Source organism: Penicilliopsis zonata, assembly GCF_001890105.1.
Source record: "Penicilliopsis zonata CBS 506.65 unplaced genomic scaffold ASPZOscaffold_5, whole genome shotgun sequence".
Classification (NCBI taxonomy): Eukaryota; Fungi; Ascomycota; class Eurotiomycetes; order Eurotiales; family Aspergillaceae; genus Penicilliopsis; species Penicilliopsis zonata.
Window position 1 is genome coordinate 1551125 of NW_019208915.1, and position 17525 is coordinate 1568649.

General features: G+C 49.1%; 5 protein-coding genes across 5 annotated transcripts; 1 reads left to right on the forward strand and 4 right to left on the reverse strand.

The window, feature by feature from the left end:
- The first annotated feature begins 6386 nt into the window (after positions 1 to 6386).
- On the forward strand, positions 6387 to 8467 carry ASPZODRAFT_95167 (hypothetical protein). The gene is made up of 3 exons (XM_022730496.1): positions 6387 to 7321; positions 7388 to 8040; positions 8111 to 8467. Exons 1-3 carry the CDS (start codon positions 6445 to 6447, stop codon positions 8450 to 8452), a joined length of 1872 nt encoding a protein of 623 aa, XP_022582534.1. The 5' UTR covers positions 6387 to 6444; the 3' UTR covers positions 8453 to 8467.
- A 55-nt stretch (positions 8468 to 8522) lies between these two features.
- On the reverse strand, positions 8523 to 8936 carry ASPZODRAFT_131675 (hypothetical protein). Its single transcript, XM_022722811.1, has 2 exons — positions 8895 to 8936; positions 8523 to 8848 (listed from the first exon to the last, which is right to left on the reverse strand). The coding sequence occupies exons 1-2, from the start codon at positions 8907 to 8909 to the stop codon at positions 8597 to 8599; spliced, it is 267 nt and encodes an 88-aa protein (XP_022582535.1). The 5' UTR covers positions 8910 to 8936; the 3' UTR covers positions 8523 to 8596.
- An 815-nt stretch (positions 8937 to 9751) lies between these two features.
- ASPZODRAFT_95172 (hypothetical protein) lies at positions 9752 to 11421 on the reverse strand. Its single transcript, XM_022730497.1, has 2 exons — positions 11360 to 11421; positions 9752 to 11308 (listed from the first exon to the last, which is right to left on the reverse strand). The coding sequence occupies exons 1-2, from the start codon at positions 11376 to 11378 to the stop codon at positions 9795 to 9797; spliced, it is 1533 nt and encodes a 510-aa protein (XP_022582536.1). The 5' UTR covers positions 11379 to 11421; the 3' UTR covers positions 9752 to 9794.
- Positions 11422 to 11693: 272 nt separating this feature from the next.
- On the reverse strand, positions 11694 to 14024 carry ASPZODRAFT_166086 (hypothetical protein; the record flags this gene model as incomplete). Its single annotated transcript, XM_022726736.1, has 2 exons — positions 11694 to 12271; positions 12878 to 14024. 2 exons carry the CDS (start codon positions 14022 to 14024, stop codon positions 11700 to 11702), a joined length of 1719 nt encoding a protein of 572 aa, XP_022582537.1. The 3' UTR covers positions 11694 to 11699.
- Positions 14025 to 14982: 958 nt separating this feature from the next.
- ASPZODRAFT_64155 (hypothetical protein) lies at positions 14983 to 16801 on the reverse strand (the record flags this gene model as incomplete). The annotated part of the gene is made up of 2 exons (XM_022729209.1): positions 14983 to 16543; positions 16593 to 16801. The coding sequence occupies 2 exons, from the start codon at positions 16799 to 16801 to the stop codon at positions 14983 to 14985; spliced, it is 1770 nt and encodes a 589-aa protein (XP_022582538.1).
- Positions 16802 to 17525: the final 724 nt, after the last annotated feature.

Genomic DNA, 17525 nt, shown 5'->3' on the forward strand with positions numbered 1-17525 from the left:
TCTGTTGGAGACACAAGTTGACCAAATCGCTGTCTCGCAGAAGCAGAGCCACGTCTAGACACCCATGGCCCTGTCCAAAGGTTGGAGGCAGAGGCTTAGAGCTTTTCAGCAGCTTGTGCATATCCTCGCTTGATTCCATTGGAATGTCAAGACCAGCCACATTCTCTGAAATAAAGCAGACTCGTTCAAAGAGAAGAAGCTCTCGACATCTTTTCCTGTCAAGGTCAAGAGCATTTCTGAGGGGCGTATGTCGCGGATTGTCCTCGAGTCCAGTGTTTATTGATGCTCCATTGTCAAGAAGAAACTTCACCACATCATCCCTATCGTGAAAGGTCGCGATGTGTAGAGGTGTCTCAGAACCATCCGCTACTGACGGCTTATTGACATCGGCTCCTTCAGTCACTAGCCATTTGACCATCTCAAAGGAACCATAGCGACATGCCATATGAAGAGGGGTACGCTTGGTTCTGCCCAATCCGTCTATTTTTGCGCCGTGTTTTAAAAGTAACTTTGCCTCTTCGAGTCGACTGGTCTGTGCTGCATAGTTGAGTGGCAGATCCCCCTGATCAAAGTCATTCACTGACTGAGGAGACTGATCAAGGAATCTATCGAGCATCGAGCAAAGTCCAAGAAGCACCATTCTTTGCACACCGCTTAGTCTTCCAGTGGTTTCATCCACATGGGACCAGTCATATGTACCAGGGTGAACTTCCTTTCCTTTCCACTGTTTCAGTGTTTGATGAATGGCGTTCTCTTGGTAAAGAGTGACAAGGAAGTGGTCAGACACTCCTCCGCTGTCTTTTTCCAGGAGCTTCTTTATTTGTGTCTGCAAGTTGATATTTGAAGCACCCACGTCTTCCACATGCGGGCCGAAATATCGAGCCGCATAATCCAGGAAGGGATTTTCGTCAAGAAGCGCACTGAGCGAGAGTGAAAACCCCTCATAGCTCAACCTGTCACATTTGTTCAAGTAGCTCAGGCATGACAGAGGAATGTATTCTTTCGGAACGATTTCAAGAAGACATTGGTGAGATCGAAGAAAAGAAAATGTTGTCTCATGCGCAAGCCGAACGACATCACTCCTCTCGTCGTAATCTACCATTCCAAAGCATGATCTAATGACGCCTTTCAAGTCATCCAGATCCATTGAGATGTTTTGTAAGTCGATTGAGCTGGTATCAGGCGACATGCTGGCATCATCCCCGCTAGTTTCGGGGGCATCTGACTCCTGAGTGGCGAGGGCAGCCAGAATCTCTCGGCTCTGTAGAGGGCGTTTTGCTTGAACAAGCCAAGTGAGCAGATTATGAGCAGAAATGCTGGAATCCCTGCTACCTGAAATTCGGGTCATGGCATTTTCGTACGTTGAATCGAGTTTATCATCCTGGACGGGAAGACTTTTCAAAGCCTCGCAAATGCTCGGCTTGGTTCGTTGATAGTTGATGATACTCGTCTGAACCTTTGGGATCAAGTAGCTGGGATCGTGATTCAGTACGGCATGAAAGCAACTTTAGCTAGAAGGACTTACACTCCCTTTGCTGCTTTGAAAAGCTGACGCCTAACCTTTCCCAAGAGTTCTTCACTTTTAAGCAAAACCGGGTTGTCGATCGAGTTATTGATGAAGGTCTGGATGTCTTTATCTGTAGGCTTGATCTCAAGGGTTCCAAATTCAGGCCGGTCGGGATATTCAACAGTAGAAGGGCGAGCGGTGGTTAATATGTGTAGAGATTTGCAATTTCGAGCCCATTCAGAGACACAGGACAGAAGGGCATTGCAGACATTTTCTTCCAACTCATCCAACGCATCGAGAAGGATAAAAACCTTTTCCTGCTTCTGGATGAACGCTTCGATCTCATTCAAAATCTGCTTCGGCGACACATTTCTGTCTGGGTGCGCTTTATATTTGGGGAGAAGAGAGGAAGACCGGCTGTGGGACACTTCGAGTAACTGTCGCAGTATAGAGGCGGTTAACCGAGGAAGATTTTGCTGCTCTTTCGATTTGTAGTCACAAAATACGAATGCCAGTGGGACCGGGTATTTCTCGGTCAAGTGCTCGATTGTAGCAGCCATGATCATTGTTTTGCCCGCTGATGGATGGCCCTTGCAGTGAAGGATTTGGGTCTGACCTTCCTTCAAACTCAGAACCTCTTTGCAATCGAAAAACCACTTGCCTATCTCCTCCTTCTGATTCCTCGCTTCGATCAAATCATTGAGTCGATTGCTGATTGGCGATTTGTAGATCCAATCCAAAAAGCCCTTCCATTCTTTGTCTGATTCTAGAGCATCTTGTTTTGCGCCTTGCGACAGGATCTGTTCGATGACTCTCTCTGTATTTCGTTCCCCCCGGAGGCTTGATGCTAGTTGTGTCCATTTTCCGAAGTTTATGTCCTCGTTCTCAACCGTAGACCTCAAGTCTTTCAAACGCTTGACTGCTGAGCCAGTTATACTTTCAACAATGGCTAGAGTGGTGGATTCTCTCTTTATTTCAACTGCCGCCACAATATAACGCATGATGGCAGTGTAGACTCGAACTATGGATTCAATAATGCCTGCGTTTGCTTCCGTGTCGGTGTTTTGAAAATGGATTTCAAAGATGGAATATCAGTGTAGAACATCAGATAATGCAATCGATGATTCTACAATATGAGCGTTCTGGATTTGACTATTCTTCACCATCTGGACAGCGCGGCTTGATTAGAAACAACAGTCTGTCTTGGGTGTTGAACGATTCCTGTATATACCGTCAGGCCAAGTGACACGACTGACCAAGCGACGGCAGCATGGCCAGTAGGGTCACAGGCAACAACCGCACCCACAATGTTCTGAACGGCAAGAGCTGCATGCAATACATGATCTGCAAATTCACGCACTGCCCCAGTTTCCCCTTCACTGGCTTGTGCTGAATTGGTCAACGTGTGAAGGACATTTTCTAAATCGCTCCCTTGAATCTCCTTTGCAAGCTGGAATTTCTCCTGTTCGCAGGGCTCCAGCTGGGAATACGCATCTTTCCACAAATTGCGTGTCTGGACTTGGCCTTTTACTATTTTTCCAGCAGCTTCTTTATGAGATTGAGTCGATGACGGATCGTGCGGGAGACATTCCTTGGTGATCTGTTCAAGGAAAAGTAAGAAAAAAAAGAAAGGTAGGGGAATCGAGAAGATGTGAGATGGGGGGAAAGAGCCAGCTCACCTTCGCCATTTGATGCTCTGTATCTTTGTCATTCCTGACATCCGCCCTGTCCGCCAGGGCCGCACCAAGGCTTGAAGACTGAACCTGATCCGCCGATGGCACCATAGGGGTGTCGTGTGAAGGGGTTGGATTGACTGGAAGCATCTCATCGTGGGACCTTCGCCCAAGCAACCTTTTCCAGAAGACTTGGAACCGATGGCAAGGCATCCTGACCTGGGAAGATTGTTTCTACCCCTTGCATAATCATTAGCTGAGGATTATTCAAGCTTTCATGTGGGTGTACCAGTTGATTGCAACCCCGGAAGCGACTCACCAAAGTTCAAATGTTATGGATCAAATATCAGTAACCATGTGTAATAAAAGGACAAAATGAAATGGTGCTGCATTCAAAAACCATGCACAGAAGAGTGGGTGTATAGAATATTTATCTATTCTATATAGCCCTTTACCATACTGCTATGCATTGTGGTCACTTTCAATTAGTTCTAGAGTTTCATTTCAGCCCGGCTCAACATTTGAAAATGCACTAGAAGTGGAGAGCAAAATGGAGACGGCTCTCCTGCAGGCCACATCACATCCATACAACAAAATGACCGGGTTACTTCTAAGGTTGGACAGTCCAAAGTACTTCAGCAAACGAGTGGGAATATAAGCTCCGAGGTCCGGTTCAATAGCTGCATGACACGTATTCAAATGGACTCGATAAGGCCTTTACATCTCTCAGTCAATGTGATTGATCTACTGCCAGGAATCCCCGCACGTTCAAGTGAGCACTTGAGGGGATTTCATGGATACCCCCGATATCCGAAAATAAAAGCATGAGCCGTACATGCATGATAACGAACATGGTCCTTGGCGCTATTAGCCCAATAATTAGTCTCAGGGCTGAACCTAAGCCTGATAGGGCCTGATATAATTGTTGAGCTCTCAATCAAGAGAGCAGAAATCTTTTGTAGGCAAATTTAACCAGCTGAAGAGGTGGTTCTATCTATAAGATTGGCTATAGAGTACTAATCAAAGCCTTCTGCTCCCAATGCATAAGTCTGCATTTTCTAATTTTTAAATGTTCCTCATATCTCTATAGCCCCTGAGTGTTTGACTGAAAATATCTCCACCTGCTTATAAGGCCACGCGTTAGAAAAATATACCACTTCAGACTGGGCATGTTTTGGCTCAAGGCTCGGGCCGGATACCCGTGCGGGTCTGACCGCAGTCTTGGAACATTTTCCAGTTGTCGCGTTTTTCATTCAAATATTGGGAATATTCACAGACATCTGGACGCAATGGTCAAATCCCGAAAGTGGATCCTTCGACCCGGGCGTTTGCATTGCATTACTCTGTAGTTAGTATGCTGCATGGTGTACGGAGTATGTAATACTTCGGAGCAACTAATTACCTGAATCATGAGACTTATTTCCCACAGGTTTATTATCGTGCTATCCGTTCCTCGGAAAATGAGGCAGTGTCACCTGGCATCGAAAGGCAGCCCCACGGGAACGAGCGATCTACCACTGCGGGCATGCAACGTGGCAATACAACACGGCGCGGTGCGATCCGTCACACTGCATGAGCGCTCTTCCCCACCCGATTGCCCGAAGGTATCGGCTGGCGGCAATGATTGGTGAGCCACATGTAGCTCACGCTCCGATATCTGCATGGCTTGGTTCTCGAGCAGCTACAACTTGCTAGGTAGCAATACGTATTCCAACGCCATAAAACACTGATGGGGTCAGCCCTGCTACCTGCAGTGGCATTTAGCTTAGCCTCGCTTTTCAATCAAGTGCAAGATTACAGGGAAGGGGTAGTCGGCATTATAGCACCTAGGCGGGAGTTTTAGGTAGATGAGTAAGTTATTAGTTTAGAATCTGATCATCAATGATTAAGAAAGATAATCCTCAAATAATAATGGTAAGCATTTAAAAAGGGAGTTCAGTCTATCAACAAAGGGGCTGGGTGGGAGTTACATTTAGTATAATCTAATATCACAATAATATAATAAGAAGAATATAAGACTAACTTGAAGATTATATAATTATTATGAGCTCGTAACCCTCGCTACGCTCGGGGGCTCGAAGAGGGGGGCTATAATCAGTATTATTCTTATTCTTATTCTTATTCTTATTCTAGATACTCAGGTCTGCTGGCAGCCACTCTGGACCTACGGCCCTACGTTCGCAATTGTTCACACTAATCTAGATGATTAGTTAAAGAATCATCTAGGGATTCGCCTAGGAATCGCCTAGGAATCGCCAAGGAATCGCCTAGGAATCGCCTAGGAATCAATGCAGGAATCAATGCAGGAATTGACGCAGGAATCAATGCAGGAATTGACGCAGGAATCAATATAGGGATAATACAAAAATTGGCCTAGGAATTAGTGTATATACCTTATTATTTAACAGTTAGTTAAATACTTACCTAGATAATTAAAAGAAGAAAAGGGGGGATAAAATAGGAAAAAAGAATTATATAGGGCTCAGCTCAGATTAAATAGAGACTAATCCTAAAGAGGAATAGTTAATTGCAGCATATAACAAGCGGGGTGCGCCAAGAAATTGATATTTCTGTATAATAGAGAGTAAGAGTAAAGAGTAAAGAATTATAGATTTATTATAGCTATCTTAAAATTAACTATAATATAAAGGACTATATAAGGATAGTTATTTATTAATATAACTAATTCTTTATAATCCTTAAATAATAATTCCTTAAGTATCAATTTAATTTATAAGACTCCTTGATTTATTTCTATATATAACTAGAAATAAGGGCCTTACTTCCTTTTCATTAAACTACTTTACCTCATACTAAGAGGATTGGTATATGGCTAATCTCACATATGTAAAGTATATTTAAGTCTAGTAATTACCAAAAAATTATGTCCTTAATCTTATTTAAGCTGGTCAGTGACATCTAGAGATCCTAGGGTTGTAACATACAGTCCTATAATCTATTATCTATACTATTCTAGAATACACCTATAGGAAGTTGTAAGTACTTGTTAAGATAGTAACTTATATACTTACTGGAGATGATAAATTCAGATATTATTTCCTCTTCTATTCTTCTACTGAATTTATTTCTATTTTCTATTTGATCTTCTTTTACTCTGCAGTACTAGTAAAGAATCAAGGTCAGGTGACCCGCTAAAAAAGCAATTCGTCATCCTCTCCACTTCGACTCCCAAACAACAAACAAAACAACGAGTGAATGAATTGATTGCATCCGTTGCTGCATTCGCCCATTGCGCAATCCATCATGTCTCGTCGCAACGGGAACGACAACGGGGCTCTGCCGCCCTGCGAACCGTGTCGACGAGCGAATCTGCGCTGCGACCAGTCGACGCCCGTGTGTCGCCGGTGCGTGCGCCACGGCAAGTCGGACGTCTGTGTCTACAACCTCGAGGCACGGCCGAGGAGCTTCTATTCAGAGCCTGAATCGCAGATTCCTGCTTCTCCCACGCAAGAGGGAACGCCAGTGGCGGCAGCAGCAGCAGCAGCAGCAGCCGTGCGGAAGAACAGTCTTGTCTCCAGTCCGGCTCTGAACAATAGAGGGAGCACCATCTCCCTAGCAACGGGGGGTTTAGACTCGAGCAATCTCAAGTCGTACGATATCCAGACCTGCGCGCGCATCCTGCGCAAGCTGGTGGACAATCTGGGTTTGTATGAGGCCGTGGTGGAGGATTTCCTCGACCGCTCCTCCGAGGGGTGCATCCTCGGTCGCGCACTGGTGCGCTTGATGTTTGCGGTTCTCAAACAGACGACGCAGTCGCTCGCCGGCGACGACTCCTTCATTATCTGGGCGCAGAGGCTGGTTGAGGTGATGCGAAGGCCCGTTGCCCAGGGCGTCCCCTCGACGACGACGACAACGCCGGAGATGTACGTCCGACAGCTGGTCGGACGGTGGGAGGGCATCGGCTTCCTCTTTGCGCTCGCGGGGCAGGCAGCTATCCGTCATCGCGACTGGAAGAGTGTCTCGCAGATGAGCAAGGACAAGAGTGACCAGAAAGCCGTCGCTGCCAGTGCGCTCACGGCCAGCGATTCGTGTCTTCGCTTCTGCACTGTCGACTCTGACTCGCTGGGGTGGCTCTTGTATCAGCATATCCAGCTGCTCACTCTGGTGTATGGAGAACGCCGTATGTATTGATTCATTTGTGTATAGATCATTATTGATATTTTCTTTTTGCATGCTAACTTTGTAGATGCCGAGCCATGGAGGAAGCTGGCGCAATTGGCGACCGTGCTCTTCACCCTGGACAACCAGAATACCTCGCTCCCCTTCTTCCTCGTGGAGCTGCGCAAGAGTCTGCTGGCAGGGTCATATATCCTGGATAAACGACTCGCCAGTGCGACGAGGCGGCCGCCGCAGATCAGCTCGCGGTACTACAACATGCAGCTGCCGCTCGATCTTCCGGACGAGGAGCTGATGACCGTCTCGGCGGGAGAGCAGCTGGACGCCGACGGCTGGAACTCGGAGCGCATCACCCACGGCGCCCAGTGGCTGCGGACCTCCCTGTTGATCGGGTCCATCCGCGAACAGATCCTCGACCTCTCGCTGAACCGCCATGTCGACGACATTGCCGACAGCGCCGGCGAGATCGCCAGCTACTCCCACCAGACCTGGGACCAGCTGCCGGCCTTTCTCCGCTGGCAGCCTGGAAGCCTGCAGCGCGAGCTCATCCCGCTCTATCTCGAGTTCCTCTGCAACGAGTTCATGCTGTATCGCGTGGTTGTGCGACGCACCCACGCCGGCCACGCCGATCTGATCACCGTGGCGCACAAGATCCTCTCCACCGTTCTGGACCTGATCGGCATGGAGATCGCCTCGGGACAGGGGACCGACAATCTCGCATCCGTAAGTCTTTCTTTTTTCTTTTCCTTCATTTTTTTCATTTTTTCATTTTTTTTTTTTTCTAATCTCTCAGGCATCGTCATTTGGAATCCCCGCCGCCGGAGCGCTCGCCATCGAACTTCTCTGCCAGACCAGCGGGGCATCAACTACATCGGTGACGACAGTGCGCCGGGCGGAAATCATCCAGAAACTAAGCGTGTTCGCCTCGTACCTGCAATATGTCGCTCGGCCGCACGAAGCACAGCACGAGGCGTGTCAGCGTGCCAAACATCTGCTCGGCCGCGTGCTCGACAAAGCCCTTTCCGGCAGTCTGTCGGGACAGCTGGACCGAGATGTCATCGGCGTGGATTGGCTGGATGGGGAGGAGGTACAGCTTGAGGGCCGAGATCTTGTCCAGTGGTTGAACGAAGATTAGCTTACGAAACGAGCCATGATTAAAGTATTTTAAAGTATTTGAATATCCATCCTACATGTAGAAAGATTCACTCAACAATACTCAACAAACTTAATGGATGATCAAGTATAAGCTAGACTATAGACAAGCAAGGTAGATACCCAACTAACACTCCTCCTCACAGTAAGAAGAAGCCCCGTCATCACACTGATTCTTGCAGTCTTGCTCGGCAATGAGGTTGTCAGACACACACTGCACCAGGCAGAACAGCTCAAAGTACTCGGTCAAGCAGGTTCCGTAGCTGCCACCGAAGCAGTCGCCGCGCTTCTGGAGCGAGTCGGCGGCAGAGCGCTCGACGTGCTCGGCGGGGGCGGCGACGGCGACCATCGAGAGGGCGAGGAGGCCGACAATGGGTTTCTGTGGATGAGTTAATTCATTCCGAGGAAAGTAGATTCAGACTAACCATTGAGAAGAACATGGTCTTGGATGGAGTGTAGAATTGAGTGTAGAATTGACTGTAGAATTGAGTGCTGGGAAGCCTTTTATACCTTCATCAGATAAGATTATAGATTAGGATGATGGCTGAATAGCCTCGAAAAGCTAACCTGGCTCGAAAGACCCTCTTCTGCAGGGTTAGTGCTTACCTCGTGTTCTGCACGCAACCAGGTCTTTCTACTGGCCAGAAGCTGTGATAAGCAAACCCTGCCTGCAGGGACCACACATTAACAGGTCTTAGCCGTGTCTTTGTCCATCAAGGAATGGCAATTGTTTCAATTCCCCGCACGGAATCCTATCATATAATGGTTAGTACTAAGAAACCCTTCTTCAGATTCTGTTCAGGGTCCATTTGGTTAGGCCTAATGGGGAGATCTATGCTATCTATAGACCCTCTACACTTATACTGATTCAGGAATATTTAGCGAGCACAGCTCATAAGGCTGACTACTATAATGATAGAGTACTAATTATTTTATATTATGTCTTATTCTATAAGACCACTAAAGTGTTCTGCTCCTCTAAGTATTATGAGCTGGTCAATAGGGCTGAAGTAGTGATACAGGTGGATGGAAATAGAAAATCATCACTACTATCTATCTAATGAAGATCTGGATATGCAGATTGCTCCACTAGTGTTTATAGTGGTAAACTCAGTGTTATTAGGTACTAACTGAGAAGGGTTGTTGGAGGCTTGAGACAGAACTATTTATATATTATAATCCTTGTCATATGGACTATCCACAGAGAATATACAATCAGAGATAAACTCTTGAATAACCTTCTACTCTATACTATTGTAGGACCTGATGAAAGTGAAATGATCAGATATAGTAGTGAATGTATAAGATTAATATGTAATGTACATCTATTCCAAGGCTTCAAAGTCCTCTCGCAGAGATGCACATATCTCCTCGACAACCCCCATCTCATCATCGCAGACCCCCAAGGCCCCCGCCTGCCAGGAGATGGCGCACACCAAACTGCCCCCCTTGACGCTGACGATATTGAAGACAAGCGGCCCGCTGAGAACATTCGCCGGCTGCGCAAAGACCATCTTGGTGATTCTCTTCTTCCCTTGGTGTGGAACACCATTGGAGCCACTCCTGCCGCCGTCAAAGGCGAGAAGATTGCTCACTTCATACGAGCAATCGCGCGGGCCGCCGACCTTGCCCAGCGTCCAGTTGCGAATGCTCGGGGCGTATCGCAACAAACCGATCGCCTGGTCATTCAGTCGCGTCGCGCATTCCGCGAGTCCCATCGTTGTCGACCTTGCAGCCGCCCACAGCTCCTCTGACCACGCCGTCTGCTGCTGCTGCTGCTGCTGCTGCTGCTGCTGTTGTTGTTGTTCCGGTGGGAGACGGGCATGGGTCTCGTAATATCCCGAGACAAAGAGACCCCAGGTATACGCCGGAGTGCCTATTGAGGCGCGCATATCGACGGCCGTCTGCGAGGCGAAATTCGTCACCACCTCGCTCCCCCCGGATTTGCCAGGGATGGTCTTGCTCAACGCCCGGATGATCAGCTGGTGGATGACGCCGGTGAGCTTGGCGTCGTGGCTTCTCGCGGTCTGGAGTGCTTTCTGCACCAGTCGGTTCTCGATCTCCAGCAGCTTCACTCGGCTCTGACGGGGAGCTGCAGGGTTGAAAAACATGTGCGACCCCGTCCATGTTCCGGCGTTGACGGTCGTGACGGCTGCGTGAAGCCCGAGCCATCGAGCCAGGAACTTGGGCAAATACACTGCTATCAATGGTCCGAGAAGGAAATTCCAGGATATGGGAAGTCGCTCCGGTGTGTCAAAGGGCGCGGGAAGCGTTCGACTGGCGGGTAGCGGGATCGTCAGCGATTCAGACATCTTGTCTGTGGCCGTGGTTTGCTGCCAGGCATCGAGAAACGTGCGATGGAAGGTGAGTCCGACCATGCCGTCGCCGAGAGTGTGCGAGAAGGCGAAGGCGATCCAGCAGCGACGCGTTCCGGCTTTGTCTTCTTTGTCGGATCGTTGAGATGAGGCCAGAGGAAGCACGACGATGCGCCAGGGCGGGATCCCTGTCGGCCATGGTCTGTCAAGGATTGGAACCAGCGCGTTTTCAAAGGCTGCAGTCTCGTTGCCGCTGCTGCTAAGTTGATCTGGAAGGATCGAGATATGATCCTTGAGATCGATACTGGAGACCCCCTCGTAGGCTGGCTTTTCGGTATCCTTGTTGGCCACAATGACGCTGAGAAATGGGTGCTGCAGGATGCATGCTTTGAGAGGCGCCACAAATGAGTGAACTGATTCAAGGTCTATTTTTTCCCCCTCTAGAACCTCGTACACGGCCGCTATGGAGAGCGCGTTGTAGAAGCCGAGGTCTTCGCGACTGATTGTGCGGCGCTCATTGGGGCCTATCAATAGTATTAATATACCTGCCAGCTGTAAGAAAAGGACTTACCAACTTGCAAATCTCATCAACATGGTTTAGACTCTGAACAGGAGAAGCATGGGGATCTTGTTCGAAATATGGGTTCATATAAGGAGGTTCTGATAAGGCAGCAGCATTGAGTTTGCATAAAACTCACCGCCTTGTCCTTGATAATTTCATATAACTATAATTTAGTGTCAACTATTAATAATATCTAATAGGGAATCTTGGTTTCTGAGGGAATATAGGGAGAATCTATAGTTGTATAGATAAAGGAACCTATAAGCAGCATATACTGATTATTTATTTCAAATATTCTATTAAAGAGATAGAAATATTCTATTATTATATACAATGTTCATTTAACAGCAGAGTCACCAGAAGGCAAGGAAAGCCGGGACAAGTAATGTCCAGCAGATAGACAACGAAGACGCGGCACCAGTGTACTGGGCGCTGGATGGTTGGGTGGTAGAGGCAGAGGCAATGGAAGAAGTGGATGCAGAGGCAGTGCCAGAAACAGACTGGAGAGTGCTGGGCTGAGTGGCTTCAGAGGCAGATCCAGACTCTCCAGTAGCAGAAGCTTCAGTAGCAGACACTCCAGTAGCAGATTCTCCAGAGCCAGATCCAGAGCCAGATCCAGACTCTCCAGTAGCAGACTCTCCAGTAGAAACAGCAGAACCAGTTACTGCAGAACCAGTTACTGCAGATACTCCGGCCGTGATGGTGGCAGTGGTGAGATAGGTGGTTTCCTGCGAGGGAGCGCAGTCAGAGACACCCTCCGGACAGGCTGTGACGGTGTACACAGAGGTAGAGTCGGAGACGCCAGTCGCGGCAACGGCTGTATTGCCCGCAGGGGTCTCGGTGGTGAGAGGCGTCGTCTGCGCAGCGGTCTCAGTGGTGAGAGGCGTCGTCTGCACAGACTCGGTGTTTCCAGTGGTGCCTGAAGCTGCAGCACGAGTCTCGGTAGCCGTGACAGGGCAGACAGTGGTATAGGCGGCCACTGTCTCGGTAGTGAGGTACGTCGTTCTCTCCGAGGCCGGGCAGTCCTTGACAGACGCAGGACACGCGGTGACAGTGTGGACATCAGTGGTGTATACCGTCGAGGTGGTCATCTTCTGTTCCGTGGAGATGGAGGTCGAGGTGGAAGTCGAAGCTGCAACGCCAGTCTCGGTAGCTGTGACAGGGCAGACGGTGGTGTACGCGGCCACTGTCTCGGTGGTTAGATAGGTGGTTCTCTCCGAGGCCGGGCAGTCGGTCACCCAAGCAGGACAGGCCGTGACAGTGTGCACATCGGTGGTATAGACCGTTGACGTGGTCATCTGCTGTCCAAGGCGAGTGTGAGCTGTCTTGGTTGGTCTGGAGGCGCCGGTTTCAGTCGCTGTTATCGGACAGATGGTGGTGCTCACGACAATGGTGTCAGTGGTCACAAACGTGGTGCGCAGCGAGGCAGGGCAGCTAGGGACGGAGGCCAAGCAAGAGGTGACGGTGTGGACCTCGGTGGTAGTGATGGTGGAAGTGGTGAAGGAGGCGGTTGTAGTAGATCCGGAGATACCAGAACCAGTAGAGACAGAAGTAGAGGCAGCACCAAGAGATCCAGTACCAGAGATAGAACCGGTGGAAACACCAGACGTAGCAGAAGTAGAGACGGCCGAAGTAGAGGCGGCAGACACAGTGCTAGACACAGTGCTAGACACAGTGCTAGAAGTGGCGGAAGTAAAGATGGAACTGGTGGAAGGTCTCACAGAGGGAATGAAAGAGCGAGAGTGAGAGTTGGAGCATGGCCGGCGATGGGCAGAAGAGCTGTGGACAGGGAGGACGCTGTGAGAGGATGAGGGAGATGGATGGATAGAGATGGAATAAGGAGGTGTAGGGCGAGAGGAGGCAATAGAGGCTGCAGGGGGAGAAGAAGCAGCTGAATCAGAAGAAGTTAAAGGAGAGGAAGAGGCCCTCAGTGAGGCCGCAGAAGAAGCAGGGGAAGAGACTGAGACTGAGACTGAGACTGAGACTGAGACTGAAGACACAGGAGAAGACGAAGAAACTGAGACTGAAGAAACTGAGGCTGGAGAGACTGAGACTGAAGAGAGAAGAGAGGATGAAGAGAGAAGAGAAGACGATGAAAGAGCAGGAGTCGGGGTAGGGGTGGGCGTCAGGGTGGAGGTAGTGCAGACGTCGACGAGGGCCGAGAGGGTGATGTCGTCAAAGTTGAGCTCCGAACTGGACGCAAAAGAGCCGGAAGTGCAGGAGATGGCGATGGTGAGATCCCCGCTGGTGGCGGAAGCAGTGAATGAAGCAGCGATCATCTCCCAGGTGGTCCCTGCCGTGCTGGCGATGGTGTTCTGCGTGATGTACTGACTCCCGAAGGTGATCTCGGCGGTACAACTGCCAGACCCGACAGCCAGCAGCTGCCAGTACGCGATGAGGGTGTAGGTTGTGCCGATGGACAGGCCGCTGAGCGCCTGGGAGACCGTGTCGGAGGAGAGCCCGCCGTTCAGCGCCAGCGTGTACCGTCCGTCGGGGGAGCTCGAGTACACAAACACGTCCGGCGACGTCGATCCGGTGATGGTCCAGGAGGAGTAGGTGCCGTCTTCAAAGGAAGGGTTGGTCACCAGCTGCTCGGTGGTCTGGCTGCAGCTCACGACGGTGCTGGCCACCACGGGGGTGGCCAGCAGGGGGAGGACGGGGAGCAGCAGAAGCCTCATGGTGGTGGTTGTGGCAAGGGAACGAGGGACTGTCAGGGTCTGCAGCAGATGCAGGAACCGGAACCAGGGGTTTTTAAAGGTTTCTTCAGCTCGGCGAAAATAGCTCTCTTCATTCGTATCATTCGCTCGGCATTCACTAGTTTTTTTAGTTCCTGCTATGGTTGCTATGGTTCAAGCAGAAATAGCCGACAGCCAATCAGAAGCAACAGAGTCATTCTCTATACGCTAGAACATGGTCTGTGGGTATTTTTTAGTTAGCATCAACCAAATTCCAGATTGAATCATTTGACGGCCAAGATTTGAAAGGAGGGTTTCTAGCCGAGACAAGCATTGGTTGTAATCACATCTCTGATTATAGAGTAACCATAGAATATAGCCAAGCATCTTAGTAAAGACTAAGCGACTATGAATTAATATCCTAGCTGATAGCTTAGCATCCTGGGCAGTTCATGAGTGAGGGAATCTACTTGTTTAGTATACTATAGCTTTAAATACTACTAACTGATGAATATTCAACTCCTGAAGCCTGGATTAGGGACGTCCTAGATGGATAATAAGATATAAGAGCATAAGATATTGAATATAGTGAAACATTTCTATCTGCTGTTAACAAAGTAAATAGACTATACTTAGACTAGACTTAAGCTATACTATCTTATTCTATTTTATTGATTATCAAGAAACCTGCTAAATTACATATTTACTAGTAACACTATTCAGTAGATCCAGGCTCCGGTCTATTAATTTATCTAAGAATTTAAATATATAAAATCAATATTAGTAGTGAATATATACTATTATTGTAATAAATGCTATAAAGGTTAGAAATAGGAAGAAATACCTACTTTCAGTAAAGAAGTAAAGAGCATATATAAAAATTAAGTGGAGAATCCAAATTAGTATCGACTATAGTTACAGTCTTAATGGTGAAGAGCTTCCCTATAAATAAGTCTAGGTATTAAAAATGCACGCCATGAACCTGCTGCTTCATCTTCCTGACATCAATGTCCTTCCACAAGAAGCACGACGCCCAGGTAATGACATAGAAGCACGTAGCGGTGATCAGCATGATGCGCTGGGTATGCCCATAGGCTTCCTCGATGGCATCGCGCACAGCAGAGCCCCTGGGGTAAGCCAGCTGGTTGGCCAGAGAGCCGTAGATGGCGCTGAAGTCCGGCTGGGCAGAGGCCGGCAACAACTGCTTGAGTTGCTTGGGGAAGATGCCGGTCCACATGGCGACGGAAATGGTGCCCCCCACGGCACTGCCGATGCTGGCGACCACGGACTCGATGGCGAGGATGGAAGGGATGTTGCGCTGGGCGGAGACGGCCATGACGGTCATCTGCTCGCAGATGACCAGGGTGCCGCCGCCAAAGGCGACGAAGATCTGACACATGACGATATAGCCGATGTAGGAGTCTGGCTGGCGGAACTTGATCATGCAGGCGACTCCCAGGACGGTCAGAGGCACGCCGAAGCAGATCGCCCACCATTTCAGCCGGCCCTGGTGGCGCAGGATGGCTCCAAACACCAGACACCAGGTGCAGGAGCCGATGGTGTAGATGTTGGAGATGTAGGTGGCCTGGGTGACGTCCTGGTCAAAGACGACCTGCAGCAGAGAGTAGAAGTAGTCGTCCCAGATGTACCAGGCCAGATAGAGCGAGACGACCATGGAAAAGGTGAAGAAGACGGTGCGGTTCTGGATCAGCTCCCAGGGCATGAACTTGACGGGGGCACAGTATCTCTCCCAGACGGGGAATGCGAGGATGAGAAGGAAGCCGATGACCAGGAAGCAGAGGATCATGGGCGACTGCCACTCCTTGGCCTGGTATGAGTAGAGGTTGAAGGCGAGCAGGAAGAGCGAGAAGCCGGTGGCGATGATGAGCAGGCCGATCACATCAAACTCCACAGCATAATGAACAATCGACTGCCCCAGCGTGCGGGTGCTGGCCTCCTTCTTGGGCGCCAGCTGCATCTTCTCGGCCTTTTGCTGCGTGTAGTACCACAGGCCCCAGAGCGGAGCGCTGATGATAGGCATGATGATGGCAAAGACCCCGAACCCCCAGCGATAGCCAATGCCGCCGGGAGCCAGGATCTGGTCGGCCGCATAGCCATAGATCCAGGGGGTGATCAGATACGGCGAGGCGGCATAGGCAATCCAAAACGCACGGTTCTTGAGCGCCGTCGTATCGGCAATGAAGATGGTCATGGAAAAGTCGATGCAGCTGAATCCCGTTTGATAGAAGACCTGCGCGGCACAGTAGGTCTGGACATTCTTGCAGGCCGCCATCATGATGAGTCCCATCGTGAGGGAGAGAACGGCGAGCGAAAAGGCCTGAGGCCGGCCCCAGATGTCCATGAGCTTCGCATAGGGGAACTTGACCAGGGCAGAGACCAAGGAAGCAATAACGCCCGTCAAGCCCGTCAGTGAGTGCAGCTCAAAGTCGCTGTAGATGTAGGGCGACAGCGAGCTGAGAAGGCCCGAACTGAAATACTCGAGGAAGTTGACAATCCAGACCCTATTGATTTCTTAGTAACAATGGATCAATAGCAGTGTGTGAAGCTTACAGAATATAGGCTGCAAGCAGAGTGTTTCTGGTCCACGCTTGAGTACTCGCCTGGGCCTTTTGGGTTCCGGCCTGCGCTTGTTCATCGATGACCTGCGACGATTCATTGATCTCCTTGGCTTCATTCACGGGGGTATTGGTGGGAATTTCAATCTCGACATCAGGGGAGACTTCAGCTTGTTTCTCCTCCCTCCCCTCAAAGGGGTTCATAAAACGTTTCCGGATGCCCATGTTGAGACACTTTGCTGAGAAGACAAGACAGAAGAGGACTCGCGGAATGTTTTAAATCTTCTAGGCTGAAAACTTACCCTCGGTCGTTGTCCGCAGAAAAGCCACCAAGTAGGGTTGTTGATAGTATCACTGACCCTGAGCGCCACCACCTCGTATATGGTGGAGATGCACGGCAGGTTCTGTTCCTATCAAGTCAGGGTAATCATGCCAAGACCCTGCTAGAAGCCATTCACTTTAGTCAACTGATTGATTAGATCAATATAAAGCCGAATTCGCCCCCACTTTCCATGCGTCAAGGCTAATTTCAAAGACATTTAAGAGAGCATATGGGTATAAAGTTCACTTTTATTCTTTATTTTCTGTCCTATGTCGAGGCGCTGATTAAACTCTTTATTATGCCCAAGAAGATTATATGATTTTAAGATACTTCAGTGATAATTCATGAAGATGATATTGAAGAATATCTACCCTATACTTCAGGCCTATGGTTCTGCCAAGTCGCGGATTTATCTAGACTAATTCAATAGATTGCCACCATCTCTAGCTCATTTCTTGTCCAATCATTAAAAGACGCGGTCTTTGAAGGATCTAGTGTGAGACAGCAGAACCAGAGGTCTTGTGAGTGCCTGTTTATAGGTCTAGTATCAATCCTTCTAAACTATAACTATTTACCTGGTTAAACTTCCAGTTTCAATGCCCAATA